The 22,535-nt window shown below is 49.0% G+C and overlaps 1 protein-coding gene across 3 annotated transcripts in view; it reads right to left on the reverse strand.

The window, feature by feature from the left end:
- Positions 1 to 250: 250 nt before the first annotated feature.
- The window catches only part of LOC126532265 (alpha-(1,6)-fucosyltransferase-like), a 61,335-nt gene continuing 39,050 nt past the window's right edge, over positions 251 to 22,535 (reverse strand). The window contains exons 4-7 of one of the 3 annotated variants that reach the window (XM_055071560.2): positions 10,238 to 10,427; positions 8,423 to 8,587; positions 5,287 to 5,565; positions 251 to 1,675 (exon numbers count right to left, since the gene is read on the reverse strand). In XM_055071560.2, the coding sequence (XP_054927535.2) occupies positions 1,456 to 1,675; positions 5,287 to 5,565; positions 8,423 to 8,587; positions 10,238 to 10,427 (854 nt within the window). In that variant the 3' untranslated portion in view covers positions 251 to 1,455. The remainder of the gene's footprint in view (positions 1,676 to 5,286; positions 5,566 to 8,422; positions 8,588 to 10,237; positions 10,428 to 22,535) is intronic. The other 2 variants (XM_055071559.2, XM_072288500.1) reach the window with 2 other exon arrangements.

Below are 22,535 nucleotides of genomic sequence, written 5' to 3' on the forward strand. Positions count from 1 at the left end.
CATCAGCTGACGTTCCTGTCGCGGACACATCATCAAACTTCCGATTTTTATTTTTATTTCGGGTGGCCACTTTCCCAAGATAATTGGGCTTCTTTTTCCAGGAGAATGTTTTGCTGCTGTGCGTTTCATTGCAGCGCAGCAGCAGGATTAGGATTATTTTCCATACCCCCCCCCCCCCCCCCCCAAAGAAAAAAAAAACGTGATGATTTGCGTCGTAAACAGCTAGGGGCTGCACAACATCAGAAGAGAGACAGTCGCCGCTTCGAACCACGCCAATCTTTGCCTTGAAAACATTGTATCGTTGTTATTACTTGTAGGCGAAGTTGCACGAATTCTTAAAAATAAATTTGGTCAGCCGGACTCAGATTAACTTATCGCAGTGCACCAGACACAGCTGTATCTAAATCGTTTTTATTTTTCAGAACACAGTGACGCGCTGCCATTCTTCTAACCATTATTTGCTTGATATCCATTTCTATTCGTCACTCATATATATTTTTCTCATGATTTTAGCTAACGCGTAGAGCTTCTTTAATTTCGTTGATTGCTTACACTGTGATGTTTTCTTTAGTATTATTATTATTTTAACACGCAAATGATCTTCAATGACTGCTTCTGCCTGACTATTGCGCAGAAATAAAGATACTTTTCATCAAACTTATTTTTTGCCTTTCACAAGCAAGGCATTGAAAACACAGTTATGCTGCTTGCAATCTACATTTCGTATCGGTTGGGATCGCTGACACATCCTTGGGCGCATGTGTTTAGCTTCATAAATTAATTTCTTTTATCGCATGTTATACAGTGTGGATGCGGCCGCGATTTAGCTACATAGAAATTCTGGTCAGAAGCAAAGACACCGCCGCAAGAGATACACTAGCGGTGCTTTAAAATATGAATTACCGTATTGAAATATGGTGATTAATGTCTAAGCGATACGTCTATTTGTATGCCGCTTAATTTTTCTGGAGTCACACCTGTTATTCAACACCGTGATCGCGTCGTGGTTGGTACTTTCTTTTGTATGATTGTATGCGCGTGCACCCACTTGTATAAATAACCATTCGGCTTAAAGAAAGCTTCAGGCCAAGGCGAGGTGCATAATTATACGATACCTAGAACACACTCACTCAGCGATTCTTTGAACGCACAGATGTTTACAGGAAAGCTGATGCTGGAAATCAGCGCCGGTGGGAATGTAATCCTGCTCTCTCATGTGGCAAATTGCCTTACAGGCCACATTCATTCAGGTTTTCGTTATTATTCCCATAATTTCATTTAAAGGAACAGTCAATTTCTTTTGTGGTTTCCTTGGCTGAAAAGTCTATTGGCCGCATGTGGTTATGACCTACAGCTCTACTCTAGTCCGTCTGCATGTCATCCTTATTTTTTCCCTAATGTGCTTCCAAGACTTGCTCCATTTTATCTTTATTTTTTTCATTTCCCAGGACGGTATCAGGTCCATGAGGTGAGCTTTGAGGCTGCAACGCGTAACTGCGGCACGCTCTTGTAGGTTGGGTAGAGCCCAGTGAGCACGGTGCCGGGCAACGCGCCAACAGAGACGCCGTCCAGGAACTTCTTGCGTCGTGCCTCGCCAATGACCGAGTGGTCGCCCAGCCTCTCCACAGCGTCCCCTTCTCGCAGCCACAGCTCCTTTGGGTGCAGGGGTCGGTGGCTGCGCGCAAGAGGCCCCGCAGTTAGCAGACATTTCAAGGCGCCAGCTTAGACTGGCCAGGCGGCGATAACCGCAGCGAAATAACACGTAAAAGCTTAGAACGACTGAGAGTTGAGCAAGTTGGTAGGAATTTATTTATTTATTTATATATTTCGGATACTTTCCTGGCCCGAAGGCATTACAGAAAGGAGTAGTATGTGAAAAATAAACACTAATTATACAATAATAGGTATTAAAAAACGGCAGTAAATACAACAGTCTTGAAGTTGTTAACATCAGTAATGGCAGCGATGGAGAGAGGAAGGTCGTTCCAGTCGGCGCTGGTCTTAGGAATAAAAGAACCATGACACATTTTTGTTCTAAAAAATGGGGCACCAACTTTAAACATGTGATCGAAACGCGATGAAATGAGTAATAAGATGATCCTTTAATAGTGGGTTGTGGTGATACAGCCTTTGGAAAAGACACATTTACGGCGCAATGAAAGGTCTGGTAGAGTAAGTGTGTTTTTCATGGAAGTGATGCTGGCGTAACGGGAATAGTTAGATAAGATGAAGCGTGCTGCGCGATTCTGGATGGATTCTAGTGTGTTTATTAGTGTGATTTGATAGGGATCCCATACTATGGATGGATATTCTAGCTTTGGTCGCACTAATGTTTTGTAGAGGGTAAGCTTTATCGGCATAAACGCAGCAGAGAAATTTCGACGCAAGTATCCAAGAGCCCGGTTAGCGTTATTAGTGACGTGTTTGATGTGCGTATGCCATGATAAGTTACGTGAAATATGAACACCTAGGTATTTGTACGAGTTGACAGATTCAAGAGAAGTATCGTAAAGTAAGTAAACACGCGTGTTGTCAATGTTAGTGCGGCCCGATACATGCATTGTTTTACATTTATTAACGTTTAGTCGCATGAGCCATTTATCGCACTAGTTGGATATGCTTCTAAGATCGTCTTGAAGCTGATCAGAATCAGTGGGGTTAGTTATCTTGCGATAAATGACGCAGTCATCTGCGAAAAGCCTGATAGATGAATGGGAAAAATTCGTGCTACTGAAAGGCATGCGTGGAAACACGGACACAAGTAGGGACGAACAGGCACTTGTGTTGTACTGTTTAGAGACTAGAGCTCCTGGACCTGTAAAACACGAACACCTCAAGAGAGAGAGAGAGAGAGAGTGGGGGGTTTTGGGATGGATGGACGGATGCATGCTTTAAGCTGTCCCTAGAAGCTGGATGGTAAGTTACACCACCATGCTCTTTTTTTTATTTTAGCGTAATATCTTACCCATCGTGTTACTTTTCTTACAGACGAAAAATTTCTAGCATCAAACTTTCTGAACCACTATTGAGAACCACTATTTCATTTATCTCTACTGCGGACGACATGTTTACTTTCCCCATGCTATCGCTGAGTACAAGGGCTTCAAGGAGGCCAGCGGAGCCTAAACAGACAGGCGGCTAGATAGATATCTTCACAATGTAGCGCCCGAAGCAGCAAGCAAAGCAAGCGGACTATGGGTATTTAGCGCGATAGCGTTAAGGAGCCCGTGTCGAAGAAAATCCGGTGTGGGCGTCTCCCATCCGGCGTCGGACGTCGTTTCTACAATACATAGACCGGAGACGGCACACGCCATTTGCGCACGCTGGCGCGTAAATATCAGTCCACGGAGCGGTGCGCCAGCTTCCTTGAAACACTTCCAGATGGCGCTCGCCTCCGTCTCATACATCTTTCTTTTTTAACCTAGGTAGGACATTAGGCCGTATAATCGCAAGAGCTTAGTGGCGCAAACCACTGTCCCGTTCCAAAGGGGTCGCCCATAAAATCCCTCCATCCATACAAACAGGCGGGTAGAGTAGTAGAGCAGCAGATCCCAGGTTTGTTTTATGCGGACGACCATTGTATCGCTAGCTAACAAGCAAAGTGTCAGTTCAGGGCCAGAACAGTGTCAATTAAGGGTAAGAAAATACCTCGTGTAAAAGAATACAAATACCTTGGTATATGGATAAACTAAGGCGACAGATATCTGGAAACACAGGGAAAACAATAACAGCAAAGGCGAAGAGAAATACGGCCATAATGAAACACAGAGTGCTATGGAGGACACAATAGGTACGAGGTGCTCCGGGGTATGTGGAAAGGTGTAATGGTTCCAGGACTTATATTTGGAAGTGCGGCTGTTTGCTTGAAATCAGGGTTAGAATTAGGACTCGATGGCAACCAAAGGTCAGTGGTACACCTCGCATTGGGCGCTCACAGGAAGACCACAAATGAAGCTCTGCTGGGTGATATATGCTGGACAAGTTCTGAAGTGAGAGAAGCTCAGAGTAAAATTGATTATGAAGAGCGACTGAGGAATGTGGAAGAAAGTAAATGGGCTGGGAGAGTTTTCAGGTATCTGTACAGGAAAAACATTGATTCGCGGTGGAGAAAAAGAACTAGGAAGCATACCAGCAAGTATGCGACCTGTATGGTGAGCAGCATGACAACAAAGAACGTCAAGTGGAAAGTCGGAGACAAGTCGGCGGCAATGGAAAAGAAACCTGTCATGAGTAACTATACTTAAGAGCAAAGAACGAAATCAGGAAAGAAACAATTTATGATAACTCAAAGGGAAGCTCATTACTTTTTGAAGCGTGATCAGGATGCCTTACAACACGCATATATAAAGCAAGATATAAGAAGGAAGGAGAACCATGTGCTTGGCTGCGGTAAAGCTAGGGAAACAAAGGAGCATGTTTTATTATAATGCGAAGATATCGCAGCAGTCGGTCGCCCAGCTATCGCTAAATCGTCCAGCAGTCGATTTAGGCACCTCTGTCCTCCCTGAAGCCCTTGGGTTCAGTGAGAGCAGGGGGAAAGTAAACGTGTCCGCAGTAGAGTTTAGTAAGCAGCGATTGTAAGACTAGTGGTAGAAAAGTAGGGAAACGACAAACAACGGAGGCGTGCGAGATAGATGTTCAGAAAGTTTGGTAATTAGGCAATTAGGCAGTTTGGCATTAGGCAATAAAATAACAAGAGCTTGGTGGCGCAACCAACCGCCCCGTTCCAAAGGGGACGCTCATAACATCCATCCATCCATCGCGGCCCACGCAAGAGGCCGCCGTCGTGCACAGCGTTCGCCGCGAGCGTTTCCGGGCAAACATTACAGTTGCGCGCGCTGCACTTTGCCGGGAGAAGCAGTCGGGAATCTTTGAATGCTACCGCGTCCACTCTTAGAGGCGAAGCTTAAGCGTCGTCCAGATTTTTTTTGTTTGCACAATTTTGAGAGATAACTTATCGTGATGAATGATTATATTAAACGGTGCAGAAGATGGTTTTAAATGCGTTTGCATTCCCTTCAATTTTGTCTTTCGTGTAGTGTGCTGACTTGAAACCAAATTAAATATGTAAGGTAACAAGATGAACAGGTCTTGCGGCGAGTTGCAAAAGTATATTGTCACGAACCAAGCGTCTCAGTGTGAAGGCTGCTCACGTTTGGGTGCTATTAGTCTTTAGCCTCTGCTGACTGGATGCTTACAAGGCACAGCTAGATCGATCAAGCCGTCGCGAAAGAGGCAGGCAGGGCTGACGCTCGCTGTCGCTACGCCATCGGGTGCGCCACTGACCTGTAAATGACCCTCCTCGCCGGGAACTGGACAAACGCGTAGAAGTAGTCCACGTCCAGCGACACCAGCTGCGCCGAGGCATCGGTCCGCCGCGCCTGCATGAGCTCGTAGACGACGCGGCACACGCCCGACGAGAGCGTGCACACCACCAGGTCGCACTCGGCGAGCAGCAGCGCGTCCCTGGCCAGCGGCAGCAGCGAGCGCAGCGAGTAGCGCGTGCGCTGCTCCCGGGCCGCCGCCGAGGCCGCCTCGTCGCCCACGAACGAGTAGTTCGGGTACCTGCACGTGACAACCCGCCAGGCTTTCCTCCCGAGAAAGCCGTTGCAGCTTCGTGCCGCGCGAATAATCGTGTTCCCGCCTATTTGCTTTCATACATAGGCAAGAGAAAACTGTACTTTATCCATTGCGTCCTCGCCTCGTAACCAGCGGATACGCTGAGGGAAAACAGCTTTCGTGCTAGTACAACGACGGGCAACGCTTCCAGCCTTTTACAATTTTGTGCGTTTCAGTGTTTAGCCTTATAATGCGCAACGTGTTCTTTTTTTCTTTTTTGCTAGGCTGACTTTGACACCGAGAAATTCCGATTAAGCGCGGAAAACAATGCATAGCCCATAGCGGCGCTTTCGAAATGCTGGAGCGTCATTTTCAGTAGTGGATAGTTCAGCGAACGAATTACTAATAAATTAACAACTACGCTAATTAAGCTTTTAGTCAAAAACCCTTTCATAGCGTTTTGTTTGTGCAAATGGACTCCTCATGGCCAGAAATAAGGGCCAACGAATTTGATTTTTTTCTTTATGTGGTACTGCACTTGAGTTTTAGAGGCTTAAACCGAACGCATTCCTTCCGATTATTTTTCTCAGCGACGACAATATTGTGGTGGGATAACTAAAATAATGTCTCATGTATTTATCTTATGTTTCATGTATTTCTTATGTTTCATGTACAAGCCAACAAACAAAGACACCAAGGAGAACATAGGGGAAATTACTTGTACTTACTAAATGGATTAAATAAATAATAAATAAATGGAAATTAAAGTGGATGAAAAAACAACTGACCGCCAGTGGGATACGAACTTAGCAACAGAGCTGTCGCGGCGTCGTTCTCCCATTCACTTTGTGAGGTATTTGTGTTTCGGTACTACAACTAACCTCGGGGGTGTTAGCCGGCATCACCGCTCACAAGCTTTGGCGGCGGCCTCCTCTCGTTATGCAGCATTGCCATACGTTTCGAAACCTGAACATGCGACGAATAATACCAAAAGTTGGCCCTTGGAATAATGTGACGAGCCAGTGTGGACGCCAGTTTGTTGTTTGTGCGGCCTGTCGTTGACCGCACGACGTATCGCATATGCGAATAACTACTTCGCTGTCCCGAAATCGGCCATTACGATGATGACATTCTACGCAGAGAACCCGCGTGACCGCTGTTGTGGCAATTATCTGTTAAAGCAGCGAACGTGGCTAAGTACATAAATGAGCTGTGGTCTGAACCCACATACCGACTGCGCTTCAACTTGGAACAATGGTTCCGTTCCACCGATCCACCGGCGATGGGGACGATCAACTTGAACAACTTCAACTTGAACTTTACCAATTCTTCTAGTATTCACTAGAAACGTCCTCCTGGGTCACAGACTGCGATAAGCAGCTTGACTGGACCCGAGAGGCGTTATCGGAGCAGCTATCTCGTGTCTGCCGGTGTGGACGATCACTTCGAGTAGCCGCGCGCATCTGAACCTCCTCTTGAGACTCGCGGTGTCCCGGGACGCATTTAGGGATACTGCCACCGATTGTTCCAAGACTCTGTGTCCCGCCAGCGAAATGATCCACGTTCCTCTATGCCGTGGTCGAACCGCGCTCGCCTTCCGGTTCAGCCAGGGTCACTTCCTGAACCCATGACCGCCATATTTTGTCGCAGTTCAACAACTTCCCGTGCAACGCAATCTCGTGTTGTCGCTCGGCGTCACGACCTCCGGAAGAATACACGGTGCAGGCGAGGTGGTCACTGGATATACATGCTCCAGATTTAGTTCTAAACAAATTTGCCTACTTGTTGACCTGATGCCTAATATACGTCAGTAGCTCTTATGGATGCTGGATCAACCGTAATCAGCCTCAGTTTAAATATGCACTGGCACGAAAACTTATGTTCCGTTGGAATAATGCGGCAACCTTTTATGGTGCTAGTGGAAACACGATGTGTACTGTCTGCGCACTGCAGACGTATCCTTGTACAGCAAAGTGTTTACCACGGAATTTGCAATGATTATGGCGGTAGCAACTATATCGACACTCTAGGCGCATTTTCGGCATCACCGTGATGTTGCGGATAAACAGACAAATACATAGTCCGATGACCGGATCTTGTCTGTCTCTTTCTGCCTCTGTCATTTCATACCTCGATTAATGAGCACCGCTTGCGCAGCCACCTTTCGTAGACCCAGTTATTCTTTTGCGACCCTTCCATACAATATTGCCACATAAAGGCGGCTCTGGGCCGTCCGGATGGCTGAAGACGCCACCAGAATGCAAGTACTGGCCGCCGTCTGAGGAAGGGGGGACTGCGGGTTCGTCTAGCTCCCAACCCCGCCACCCCGGGAGCCCATCGAGGACACAATAAAATTCTATCTCTCTCTCCAAATTTCGTACATATGAGTCAACGTGTTTAATAGAGAGTTTTAGCGCGTCCGGTATTACCGTAAACGCAAGAGGACTGGGCGTTTTACCGAATAATCGGAAGCGTAAACGTCAACGGCCTTCACAGTGAGCCCACCTGGTGGTGCAGAGCTCAACCGGACAAATACAGCTAATATTGCATTAACGAAGTGTATCTTACTTTGCTACTGGTATAAATTTTCGGCAGCAACCCGATTAAGTCGTCCCTTAAAGTTTACAGCAGCAGCAAAGTAAAATGCAGTTGCTTACTGCAATATATTAGCTCTGCTTATCTGGTGAGGCTCTGCGCCAGCAGGTGGCTGCACCTTGCAGGCCGTTCCGGTTTGCGCCTCGGTAAACGGTAACTTCGGTAAAACGTCGCTTGCGTTTACCGGGATACCGGACACTCTAAAACTCTCTCTTGACCCGCCGCGCCATCTATGGACGGTGATAGCAGCCGCATGGTGTGAACGTACCTGTGGCGAAGCTCGTGAAATACGTCCGGCTCGTCCGTAGCGACGAACACCCTTCGAGGGACGTGTGGTCCCACGGCGGCAAAGAACGCCTCCGCGTGCTCCATGTACTCCTCCGATTCGTGGAACGACGCCTCGCTCTCCTTGTCCGTGCGACGCACGTGCAGCCTGCGCATCGGCACGCGAGAGCATCCTTGCAGGTGGCTCCTTCGCTTTGCTCATTGTGTCAGGTTGCCCGTTTGCTTTAGAGCCGCACTTAGCGTATATCGCTGATATTTGGTGCACGCGGAAACAGCGACGGGCTCACTTAGGGATTTTTGCAAATAGTTGGCAAAGTGTTAGCGTGCGTTACTTGCCCCGCCACAAAAGACCGATAAGTAGCAAAGTATGGGGATAGTATGCGACAAAGGCGCTGAGGAGGCAAGGCTGCATCGCTATACATTATCGGGCTCGCCGCGTTGCCGTTGTGTGTCGCTTGTAAGACTCACAGTGACATTAAGCACTATTTCTTGGAGTGTCCTCGACTCGTTACAGAGCCTGAATGTTGTTGGAAGCCCTCGAGCATCTCGTCTTTCCAGACGCTCACGTGATTGACATGACGTTTTGCGTGGGCACTGGACATTCAGGAGGAACGTGTCTCGACTCGGAATGGAGCTTTTCATCGACTTACCCTAGGTTGGATCGTCTCAGGGTGTAAATGTGTCGGGGGATGCGCGGCCCGGCGCTGCACTGTGCACGGGCTGGCCTACAGACAGGTTGCGGGATTTCGTCCTGTTCCGCCTCGCTGTGGGCGTAATCTTGTTCGCCCGTCTCTCGCTCTGCTTCTAGACGGCGTTAAGGCTACTGCCTCTTGTTATGGGGACGGGGTTTCAGCGACCTTCAACAGCGTCTGCTTGTAGCTCGAACTAGGTTGACCATCGAAGAGGGTTCGGCAGGGAAGACAAGGTGATGTAAATGCAATAACATGTTTCATACATCTTGCCACTGGTAAGCAATGCGCTCCACGACAAAAGAAGTAGCGAAACGTTCGGCATGGGTGCTCCTGCACGCAAGGACCGAGAATTGTCTCCACGTGGCGGCTCGCTGGTTTTTTATGCCCCCCACCATCCGGGCAACCTCATTCTCACTTACTGCCTGGTAGAGGACCTTGTCAGGACACGTTGAGTCAACCCACACAGATGAACGCGGAGAGAAACCACTCTCTGGCGAATAGGGGGTGGACGTAGGTCACGTCGGGTCAACCCACACTGAATACGGAGAGAAACAACTCCCTGGTATTGAGGGGGTAAACATAGGCCACGTTGGGTCAACCCACACACAGGAATACGGAGAGAAACCACTCCTTGGCGTAGAGAGGGTGAACGTAGGTCACGTCGGGTCAGCCCACACTGAGGAATACGGAGAGAAACAACTCCCTGGCGTATAGGGTGCGAAGGTAGGTCATGTCTGGTCAACCCACGCAGAGGAATATGGAGAAACCACTGTAAATTTCGTTGTACACCACACGTGACTAACAGCCAAGTATTTAAAAAATATTTATGGCAGTACGATCCTTGATACAATGTGTAAGCGCCACTGAACGAGGACGTAGAAACAGGCACACAAAAACCGCGCTGTCTCTGTGTGTCGGTTTCTTCTACGTCCTCGTTCAGCCGCGTTTACACATTCGATCATGGATTAAAAAAGCTAGCCCGCCAACGTGGTTTAACCAACTATGATCCTAGAACTTATTTACAGATGATTGCACTATAACTACGAAAAATATTTTACTTTACCACTGCCGAGACGATGAGAGTAGTTCCGCGTGGCACCACTTACCCGACAATGGGCGATTGGAACTGCAACTTTCTCTTGGCTTGCGTGATGAGCTCCAGCAATCTCTTGGAAGGACGCATGATGTAGGCCATCAGCTGACCGAACCACCAGGCGTACGGGTCACCGTGCAGTCTAACCAGGGCATCGGCCACGTCTCGAGGAAGCTCGAGAAGGGCAGCGCGGTTTGCCGACACTACAGTGGAGGAAGACAAACTTTCTTGCAACTGACAGACAAGCGCTTTTCTTTCTTCATTATCTAACTGTTCCGAGCCCTTGTGAATTGCAAAATTTTATTGCGAATAGCATTCTCGTCATTGTAAGATCAGTTGTTTTTTCCGGCTATCTGTAACTGCTTTCATTGGGCGATCCCTAAGGTAGTGCAGTTTAGGAATGTCGCCCTAACCTCGTTTACGGCGCTTTTCAACAAATCTTTAGAACTTCACCGCATTCATCTGCTTCTAAAAAAACCATTGGCATAATTGTATTGGCATCGCTGGTTAAGTCCGAATATTTATACTACTGCATTGGGAACCACGCGGTTGGTTGAAATCGATTTCGTTTCTTCATTCACTCATTCTTGAAAGCGTAGTAGCAGCGCACGAGGGACGAGGGACGGTGGAAGACAACACGGGCGTTTAATCACAAATAAAATTATAATGAAAAGAGCACCCAGTGTCTATCTAGGAATGAAACGCATGGACCAGGAAATGCGATAAGAACGGGAAGAACGTGCGTACCGCTGCGGACGACTCGAAAAAAAAAATGCACTAAAAGTTCACACACGCTCGCGCAGGTGTCTGCAGAAATTAGGTAAGAGACGGTGGCGTGAATATTACGAAACATTGTGTTCTTTCACATCAGTTCCAGGAATATGGTTCTTTGTCCCATCTAGTTACGCAGAGTCATCTTTTGAGAGCCCTTGAAATAACTCGCAGCACATCAGAACCAGCCGTTGCTGACTAATTCTGTCTGCTGATAACCTGACCAGGAATTTCATTCACTTGCCAACAGTTTCACGTTCTGTAGCACTCGCAGAGAAGAAAGTGCGGTCATTCTTTTCAACGCACCAGTGTAAACTTGATTGACACCTTAAACGAGCTAAAATGTGCTCCTACAGTCTGCCGCACGAAGAGCGCTGCAGGATCAGAAGGTGTTACGTGTGTGCTGTTAAAAGACCTCGAATCTGCAATTAGAACGACTCTACTGGAATTATTTAACCTTATGTGGATAAGAGAGACTGCACCGGATTCATGGAAAGTCGCTCGTGTTATTCCAATACTGAAACCTGGAAAAAGTCCTCTTGGCTCCTTTGGGCCCGTAAGCCTCACAAGCTGTCTCTGTAAGGAAGTGGAGAAGATGGTGGACAGTCGTTTGCAAGGGCAGTGTGAACAAGCGAGGGTCCTTTCCGACTACGTGACAGGGCTTGAACAAGGTTGTTATATAATATGGATGCTGTGCTTAAAATGGTCCCATGCGTTGAACATGGAGGCATATGTGGGAATATAACAATCGCACTACTCTGACGTTCAAAGGGCATTCTATATTGTAAGTCACATAGATGCGCTTGCTAGTATGTTAAAGCTTGGCCTATGCGACCGATCACTGCGATGCATTAAAAATTCTTGAGTGAAAGGAAATAATTGTTACGTGTGGAAAAACACAGATGAAAGAGGTATATACAGGGTATTTACACTGGAGCCAGACCATCAGGTCGACACTCGCCCGCGCCAAGGGCACAGACCCATTTCGTCGTCGTTCTCGCACCGGCTCGTCCCTTGAGCGTCGCTCCATGATATCGTAATAGTACCCCCCGGCGGCAAAAGCGCCGTCACGGTAGTGTTAAATATCCAAGGCGCGTGGAGAGTTGTAGGGCTTGAGTCGGGCGACGTGAAATGTCACTGGTTGTCACAGCGGAGGACGTAGCAGGCGTGGCTAGAGCGATTTCGTAGGTGACATCGGTTACTTGGCGAAGCACGCGATGTGGGCCTGTGTAGCAGGAAAGCAGTTTTTCACAAAGGCCAACTTTACGCGATGGTGACCAAAGCAACACGAGGGTGCCGGGCACAAAATGGACATCACGGTGACGGAGGTCGTAGCGTTGCCTTTGTTTGCCTTGAGAGCCTTTGTAGACGAGTGCGCGCAAGTTGGCGAGCATGGTCAGCATGGGCGATAGCATCACGGGCATAAGCGCTAGTTGAAGCTGGGGTGGACGGAAGCACAGTGTCCAGTGGTAGCGTCGGTTCACGGCCATACAAGAGGTAAAAAGGAGAAAAGCCAGCAGCTTGGAGACGGGAAGAGTTATACGCAAATTTAATGTAAGGTAGAGCCTGGTCCCAGTCACGGTGGTCGTCTGAAACGTATTTAGATAGCATGTCTGTAAGGGTGCGGTTGAAACGCTCAGTGAGGCCGTTCGTTTTAGGGTGGTAGGCGGTGGTAAATTTATGGTGTATTGAGCAGGCACGCATGATGTCGTCAATGACTTTGGCTAAGAACGTACGGCCAAGGTCTGTTAGCAATTGACGCGGAGCACCATGAATCAAAATGATATCATGCAGGAGGAAGTCCGCACATCAGTTGCGCAACTGGTCGGAAGAGCGCGGGTTACGGCGTAACGGGTCGCGTAGTCCGCCGCGACAGCAACCCACTTGTTTCCTGATGTAGATTCCGGAAATGGGCCGAGAAGGTCTAAGCCGACACGATGGAAGGGCTCGGCAGGGATGTCGAGCAGCTGCAGGTAACCAGCGGGGAGCTGGGAAGGCTTCTTGCGTCGTTGGCAAAGTTCACAAGCGGCGACATAACGTCGTACGGAACGGGCAAGGCCCGGCCAGAAAAGAACGGCGACGTACACGGTCATAGGTTAGGGGTACGCGAAGGTTGTCCTGTCATTGGTGCGTCGTGGAGCTCTTCTAGAACGGTTGAGCGGAGGTGTTTAGGAGTGACAAGTAGGAACTCAGAGCCGTCCGGATGAAGGTTACGGCGGTACAGAGTACCGTCGCGGAGGACAAAGAGGCGTAGAATGGCGTCGGACGGAGGGACGGAGAGTGTTCAAAACGGTCGATGAGTGCTCTGATGTAGGCGTCACGACGTTGCTCGTCGGCGAAATGAAGCAGCTGCGACACAGATAATATACAATTAAGCAGCACTGGTAATATTGGAGGAGTCAGGGTCGTCAACAGGGTAACGCGACAAGCTGTCAGCGTCTTGGTGCAGGCGGCCAGACTTGTAGACCACGGAACACGAAAATTCTTGTAGTCTCAAAGCCCATCGACCAAGCCGGCCTGTAGGATCTTTTAGGGATGAGAGCCAGCAGAGAGCATGATGGTCAGTGACTACGAAAAAAGGGCGACCGTAGAAGTAAGGACGGAACTTCGCAACCGCCCAGACTACAGCAAGGCATTCTCGTTCCGTAATGGAATAGTTGCGCTCCGGTGGTGTGAGGAGGCGGTTCGCATAAGCAATAACGCGATCCTGGCCACGCTGACGCTGGGCTAAGACGGCACCTACACCATGACCGCTGGCATCTGTACGCAATTCTGTAGGGGCATCAGGGTCGAAGTGGGCGAGAATGGGTGGTGAGGAGAGAAGAGTGACCAGTCGAGAGAAGGCGGCGGCTTCTGCAGGACCCCACGAGAATTGTACGCCCTTCTTCAAAAGATTAGTGAGGTGTCTAGCAATTGCCGCAAAATCTTGAAGAAAACGACGAAAGTACGAGCATAGCCCGACAAAACTTCGAACGTCTGCGGCTGTCTTCGGAACCGGAAAGTCTCGGACAGCGCGAGCTTTGTCGGGATCAGGCTGTACTCCGGAAGCGTCAACGAGGTGGCCCAGAACAGTAATTTGGTGGCGGCCGAAACGACATTTCGACGAGTTAAGTTGCAGCTTCGCCTTTCGAAATACATCAAGTATTGCAGTTAGACGCTCAAGGTGAGTGTCGAACGTGGGCAAGAAGACGATGACGTCGTCGAGGTAGCAGAAACATGTGGACCATTTGAAACCACGGAGCAAGGAGTCCATCATACGCTAAAAGGTGGCAGGGGCGTTGCATAATCCAAACGGCATTACTTTAAATTGGTATAGGCCATCAGGTGTGATGAACGCGGTTTTTTCTCTGTCCATATCGTCAACAGCAATCTGCCAGTATCCAGAAGGAAGATCAATAGAAGAGAAATAGCTGGAACCGTGGAGGCAGTCAAGGGCGTCGTCTACACGTGGGAGCGGGTAGACGTCCTTCTTAGTAATGTTGTTCAGATGGAGGTAGTCTACACAGAAGCGCCACGTGCCATCCTTCTTCTTAGCCAACACTACGGGTGACGCCCAGGGACTCGAAGAAGGCTCAATGATGTTTTTGTCTAGCATTTTGTTGACTTCACTTTGAATTACTCGGCGTTCCGACGCAGAAACTCGATACGGTCGTCAGTGAATAGGAGTAGCATCGCCAGTAAGAATCCGATGCTTGACCGCGAGCGTCTGGCCTAAAGGGATATCGTCGAAGCCGAAAATATCTCTGTAGGACGATAATACTTGATAAAGGTCTTCAGCCTGCGCAGAAGACAAGCCCGTCGCAACCATTTTCTGTATCTTGGGATTGGCGGCCGAGGCTGGCGCGATGGGCCTGCTAAGCTCGCAAGAAGCATCGGTCGATAAAGTTGCCACGTGATGGTCGCCGAGACAGTCAACGTTGGCAAGGCAAATACCTTGCGGTAGAATTTGCTTTGCCAATCCAAAGTTAAAGATAGGCATGAAAGTGCGGTTCGCAGTAATAGTAAGTATACTGTGAGGCACGGTAACGTCATACTGTAGTGGAATGTCGGCCAGAGGAGTGACGAGGTACTTGCCATCAGGGACTGGGGGGGGAAGGCAAGAGTTCAATATAGGCTATTGATTTTGGCGGCAGGCGAATAAAGCCGGTGGGGCGTAGGCGGCACTGGGGTGTGTCAGAAGGTTCTGCGAGAATCGGCAACTCAAGGCGAAGGGTACTGGAAGAGCAGTCAATAAGAGCAGAATGCGCGGAGGGAAAATCGAGGCCGAGAATGAGGTCGTGGGGGCAATGAGCAATCACGGTGAAGAGGACAGGAGTGTGGCGGCCGGCGATGCTGACACGTGCCGTACACATGCCGATGATAGGCACAGTACCGCTATCCGCAACGCGGACGACGCGTGCCGACGCAGGGGTGAGGAGCTTGTTCAGTCGTCGTCGGAAGGCAGCACTCTGTTATGATTGGGGGTTCAGTACCATCGCTCGTGATCCGTTGTCAAGATTGGAGTCGGGCACGCATTAGAAGGTAGCTGGCCCATGCCGTCGTCCAACTTATCCATGCTGAGGACGTTGATGAAGGGAAGGACTGCTTCTCATCGAGAACGAGGAATAAGGGTTTATTTACAGTATTTATATCGACACGTGTACTTGTCTTTATCGGGGGACACGTTTCGCCGCTTAACAAATGTTATCGCACAACGCGGAACGCGCCTGCATGTATCCGAAGTTTCTGGAAAGTTATCGATGCTTCTATCCGCTGTCTGTTGTCGCCAAACCTTATGTTATCTGATTTCATCGCGTGACGCGAATGTTGTAGAACTTTGTGAAAGACACGCGGGTCCAAGCGATTAGTCTGGAACATTTGACGACTGCTGTATAAAAGCCGACGCGTTCGATCCGCTGATCAGATTTACGACGATCGCCGAGCGTGTTCGCCGCTATCGTTGTGCTATAAGTGTAGCCTGTTTTGTGGGTACAGGTTCGCCCAATAAAAGTTAGTTTTGTCGTTCACAGTATTGCTACTGTGTTATTCAACGTCACCACCACGTGACAATATCCGTCTAAGATGACTGTTTGAGAAAGTACATCAGTCTAACATGACTGCTTGAGAGAGAGTGCGCTGAGCAGCCGCACAACAGCGGTTTTTAAACACTCGGTCCTCTCCCGACACAAGGTTACGCGAACGTTCGTTCAGTCATTTTAAACAGGCCGCCTCTCTCCAGGACGGGTTACAGACACACACGCACACACGCATACACACCGGTGCGATGGTCCGGAGCCGACGTCAGAGGGGCTTCGTAGAACTCGGAGCCGTTCTGGGTAGCGCGTTGTCTTTCGTCTTGGTCGGTGCGTGGGAAGGAGCCTGCGTCGGCGTTCCCGCGTCAACTCCCCCACCCGTAGCAGATAAGGTCGGCGTTGTGCTGTTGCGCACAAAGCCTGCTTCGTCGAACTCCTTCAGTCACAACGGCGATGAGGCTAGAGCGTAACGGTGACGGTTCCAGCACAAAGCCTGCTTCGTCGAACGCATCCTAGCTGAAGCGACGGAGTGGAGGATGCGCATATTGTTCATGAAACAAAGTCGACTTAGTCACACCGTGGCTAGAGGTTGGCGGCGGAATTCCAAGATGAGGTTCCCACCACTGGCGTAAATGGCTGGCAAAAACTTGCACTGCAGCTGGCCGTTCTTAACAGCGGCTCCATGGCCCGGAAAATCTCCACTGTCAAGCGCAGATAACCGCTGGGCAGGAAGAGAACGGCTGGTGGCCAGGGGGATGATGCCTTGGCTCCCAGCGACCACTTGGGTAATGTCACCGCCCCAAAATATCCAACCAGGACAGGCAACTGCAAAATCAACCCCACAACACGGCTCTGCGCCGAGATGACTTACATTGGCTCCCACTTTAGACCCGCTAGGCGTCAAAAAAAAAAAAAAAAAACGTAAGTGCAGACACACACAAAAAAATGCTGCATTTGGCTATACCAATTTTTGAAGCAATGTCGTGCTGACGAATTCAGCAATCATGGAGGGAATCCTGCTAAATGGGAGGGGATCTTCTTGGCTTAATAAAATTAACACTAGTAACCCTAAAATTTAGGCGGGACGCTCAAACGCAGAATTCAAATTAGCCTGCTCAAACCATCCGCATTGCTATGCAACTTTCCCTTTTTATATCTAACGGAGAAGTTGTACTCTTGGAGAGTGAGGCTTCATCTGAGCAAGCGGCCGTTGTTCTGTGACATTTGATTGAGCCACGTCAGAGGACAGTGGTCGGTCTCGAAGATGAACTTCGCTCCATACAAGTAACACGACAACTTCTGGGCGGCCCAAACTAAACAAGCGCATTCCTTTTCTGAAGCGCTGTAGGCTTCCCCTCTTACATTTAGTTTACGGCTGGCATAGAGGATATGATGCTCCTCGTTATCGTCGCCGACCTGACTAAGTACCACGCCCATACCTCTGTCGCTTGCGTCGCATTGAACTATGAATTCCTTTGTGTAGTCTGGCGCGCGAAGCACAGGACGAGAAACCAATAGCGTTTTCAAACTTTGGAAAGCGTTCTCTTTGTCTTTATCCCAGTGTACGCTACTCGGTGCTCCCTTTCGGAGGGCGTCCGTTAATGGACTTGCCATTTGCGAGTAATTCGGAATGTACCGTTGATAGTACCCCACAAGTCCCAAAAATGAACGAAGGTCTGTTTTCGTGCGCGGCTGAGAAAATTCTCCAATCGTAGCTATTTTCACCTCGGCCGGCTGTCTCATGCCTTGGCCGACAACATGGCCCAGATAAGTAACCTGTGAACAACCAAATCTACACTTTTCCGCTTTCATCGTTAAGCCGGCTTCCCTCAACCGTGAGAACACCTGTTTGAGGTGCGATACGTGTTGCTCCCAGCTGTCCGAAAAAATTGCTACATCATCAAGATAGGACAAGGCGGACTCCTGCAAGTCTTTTAGGACAGTATCCATTAACTTAGAGAAGCTAAACGGCGCGTTCTTCAGCCCGAAGCTGAGTGCGAGAGGGCGAAAAGTGCCTACAGGTGAGATGAATGCGGCATAGCGGCTGGCACTTTCTGAAAGGGGAACTTGCCAGTACCTCCGCACGAGATCTACAGTTGAAATGTATTTAGCAGCGTTAACTCTTTCAATTCGTTCCTCAATCTTGGGTATCGGGTACAGCTGATCCCTAGTGATGGCATTTAACTTCCTGTAGTCAACACACGGACGAGGGTCCCTGTTAGGGGTTTCTACCAGTATTAGCGGTGACGTGCAGTCACTCTCAGCGGGCTCGATAACTCCCAACTCTAGCATGCGCTGTATCTCTGCCTCCATAATCTCTCTCTGTCTTGGAGACACCGTGTAAGGCTTTGATCTTACTGGTTCGGTTGATGTCAGCTCTATTTCATGCGTTATTAGTTCGGTTCTACCCGGCCGATCGCTGAACCTGTCGAGATATTCCCCTAACACCCCTTTTAGCTCATCTAGCTACTCGGGTCTTAGAGTGTGTGAGCTTACCTAATGTTTTACTACTTCTTCTAGACCGATTTCAGAGTTGGAGGTCGCATTATACTCCTCAAACTTGGTACTAGTTGCCATCCCGCTCTTTGATGGTATAGTTAACGACTCCGCGCCGCTCTACATACGGCTTCATCAAATTTCAGTGATATATAATCACCTCCTTCCTGCGACCGGGCATTTTCAGAGCATAGTTAGTATCTGAAAGTTTGTGCAACACTTTAACGGGCCCGTCCCAGTGAACTTCAAGCTTGTTCTTTCTTGAATGTTTGAGGATCATTATACCTGGTCTCCTGCGTTAAAAGTACGCAGGCGCGCATTCTTGTCGTAATAGAATTTGGCGTTCTTTTGAGCTACTCCCATGCTCTTTCCGACTAGTTCTTCGGTTGCGCTTAGCCGTTCCAGCAATTTTAGCACGTATTCAACAACTGTTGGACTCTCCCCTCTTTCCTCCCACATCTCTCTCAACATCCTTAGTGGAGAACGGAGTGTCCTCCCATACACCAGTTCTGCTGGCGAGAACCCTGTCGCTTCATGTGGAACCGTTCGCAAAGCGAACAAAGTTGCCGGCAGACAGTTCTCCCAGTCCTCCTTGTGCTCGTAACAGAGAGCACGCAAAACTCGCTTAAGCACCGAATGCCACCTCTCTACACTGTTTGACTGAGGGTGATAGACAGAACTGTGTATTAACTTTACCCCGCACTTTTGCAAGAATGTGGAAATCAGTGCGCTCGTGAATACTGACCCTTGATCTGCCTTAATTTCGGCTGGAAACCGAACTCGGGCAAACACTGTCAAAAGCGCGTCTACTACTTCGGTGGAGCGGAGCTCTTTCAGAGGGATTGCTTCTGGAAACTTTGTAGCCGGACACAGCATGGTAAACAAGTACCTGTAGCCCGATTTTGTCTTTGGAAGAGGCCCTACCGTGTCTATTACAAGTCGTCTGAAAGGTTCTGTATTAAGGGCACTACCTTCAGTGGAGCTTTCCATGTCTCACCTGGTTTACCAGAGCCCTGGCAGGCGTCGCATGACCTTACAAAGTTTTCTACGTCTTTGAAACAGCTAGGCCAGTAGTATTCCATAAGCAATCTTTCCTTTGTTTCGCTTATGCCTAGGTGGCCGGACCATCCATTTCCATGACAGAGACTCAAAAGGTCCGCCCTATACTTAGTAGGTACGACTAACTGATCTAAAATCCTACCCTTTCGATCTCTGTAGTGCCGATACAACAATCCTCCTCTCTCATGTATCGTCACGTTGCGCCTAGCAATGCCTTCTTTGGCTGTGTGATGTAATTTAGCCAAGCTCTGATCATTCTCTTGCTCGGCTGCCAATGACTCTCTATCCACACGTAAGAGCTTATCAAAGTTCTTTGAGGCCGGTGATAATAACGACCCTGTCTCGCTTGTGAGTGCGTCAGCTTGCTCTTCCTGCAGGCTTGAACTTGGACACTCTAGTGGTACGCTCTCAATGAGCTGGTCAGCTGGCAGGCTCTCCTCGAATGATTTTTCATCCCTCGAGCCTAGCTCGGATTCGGGTACGGAAGTTATACCCTTTTCTGCTTCCGCTGGAGCAGCTTGTGCATCTTCAGCCGAAAGCGACGCGATTTTAGGGGCTTGGCCTTGCGTCAATGCCTGTACTATGCCCTCTCCCAGTTTAAGCCCTTTGTCACGCAGTAACTGATTCGAACGGTTCGAAAAGATGTAAGGGTACTGCAGTGACAAAAATTTGGAAACTGCAGCCTCAGTCTCTAACTCCCCGAATGGTCCACTGATTTTGACTTTGGCCATGGGCGGATATAAGCTGTGTTCTTCTACAACCTGTTTGATCCATGCTACTTCTCCGGTGAAGTCATCTACCGTCACGTAAGACGGATGGACAATGTCCGTCGTGCCGGCACTGTCTCTTAGCACTCGGCATGGTTTGCCATTAACTTGCAGGTCGTGAAGATAGGGGCTTAAAAGTTCCATATTCTCGTCTTTTTTCTCTACGTAGGAAAAAACTACGCTAGGCTTCCCGCAGTTTACAGCTATATGTCCCAGTTTGTGGCATTTATAACAGCGGATCGGCGTAAAAAATTCGAATTTTCTTTTCTGTTCCTTTGGTGCGATTTCCCCGTTAAGTTTCTCCTCGCTCTTTTCTGCGGGCTTTTCCTCCACATCTACAGGCTCCGATCGTCTAGTCTGCGAACCCCTTTTGAGCGGAAATGGTTTCCGCGGTCTATTTCGACCGTCCCAATTTCCGTCCTCGGCGTTCAACTTTCTACGGGTTGCGTACTCTTCGGCTAATTCAGCCGCCCTTCCCACAGTGTTTACATTCCCTCTGTCTTGCACCCACGGTTTCACAGCTTGGGGGATGTTTTTGTAAAACTGCTCTAGACACATGCATTCTATGATCATATCTCTGCTGTCGTACGCTTCCGCGCTTTTCAGCCACTGGACTAGGTTGGCCTTTAAGCTATATGCAAACTCCGGATACCCCTCGCTACCTTTCTTGCCTGTGCTTCTAAACCTTTGCCGAAAAGCTTCGGCTGAAAGGCGGTATTTCTTCAGGAGACTAGCCTTAACTTTTGCATAATCATATGCATCCTGTGCACTCAGTCTGGCGATTACTTCCGCCGCCTCACACGGCAATATAGACAGCAACCGCTGTGGCCATGTACTCGGGCCGAAGTTGATCTTCTTGCAAGTCCTTTCAAAATTGCTTAGGAACAAGCCTATGTCGGTCCCGACCGCAAATGGCTTTAGTAGTCTGTCCATGCGGTATGATTCTGCCTCACTTGATCGTCCCAGAGACCCCTCATTTCCTTGAGACAACTCGAAACGTTTGCTTTCAAGTTCAAGTTGCGTTTTTCTTAACTCGCGATCTTTATCGCGTTCCGCCCTTTCTTTTCTCTCTCGTTCTTCTCTCTTTTTCAGAAGTTCAAACCCCATTTCAATATCTTCCTCACTGGCCTGTTCGGAAATTAGGTGCAATAATTCCGATTTTAGCATTTCCTTGCGTACATCTAGGCCCAGTTCCTCACCAACAATCAACAACTCGTCTCTCAGGAGTGTCCTTAAGTCCATGAATGCTGCTTTACTGCCTTGATCCTGCTCTCTAAATCTAGCTAGGAAAACACAACCTAGCTAACACTGAACAATCTAGCTTCCCTACTGTTCTAAACAGAACAACTACAAAATGAAGCCTAGAGAGTCAAAGCAAGAACCAAGCACTCACCGCAGTCACAGCACCACGTTGCAAAGTCCATCTCACCGCTGTCAGCCAGTTGTTATGATTGGGGGTTCAATCCCATCGCTCGTGATGCGTTGTCAAGATTGGAGTCGGGCATGAATTAGAAGGTAGCTGGCCCATGCCGTCGTCCAACTTATCCACGCTGAGGACGTTGATGAAGGGAAGGACTGCTTCTGATCGAGAACGAGGAATAAGGGTTTATTTACAGTATTTATATCAGTCTAACATGACTGTTTGAGAAAGTACATCAGTCTAACATGACTGCTTGAGAGAGAGTGACCTGAGCAGCCGCACAACAGCGGTTTTTAAACACTCGGTCCTCTCCCGATACAGGGTGACGCGAAAGTTCGTTCAGTCATTTTAAACAGGCCGCCTCTCTCTGGGATGGGTTACACACACACACGCACACACGCATACACACCGGTGCGATGGTCCGGAGCCGTCGTCAGAGGGGCTTCGTAGAACTCGGAGCCGTTCCGGGTAGCGCGTTGTCTTGCGTCTTGGTCGGTGCCTGGGAAGGAGCCTGCGTCGGCGTTCCCGCGTCAACTCTCCCACCCGTAGCAGATCAGGTCGGCGTTGTGCTGTTGCTCCCAAAGCCTGCTTCGTCGAACTCCTTCAGTGACAACGGCGATGAGGCTAAAGCGTAACGGTGACGGTTTCAGCACAAAGCCTGCTTCGTGGAACGCATCCTAGCTGAAGCGACGGAGAGTGGAGGATGCGCGTATTGTTCATGACACAAAGTCGACTTAGTCACGCAGTGGCTAGAGGTTGGCGGCGGAATTCGAAGATGAGGTTGCC

This window comes from Dermacentor andersoni, chromosome 5, assembly GCF_023375885.2.
Source record: "Dermacentor andersoni chromosome 5, qqDerAnde1_hic_scaffold, whole genome shotgun sequence".
NCBI classification, from domain to species: domain Eukaryota; kingdom Metazoa; phylum Arthropoda; class Arachnida; order Ixodida; family Ixodidae; genus Dermacentor; species Dermacentor andersoni.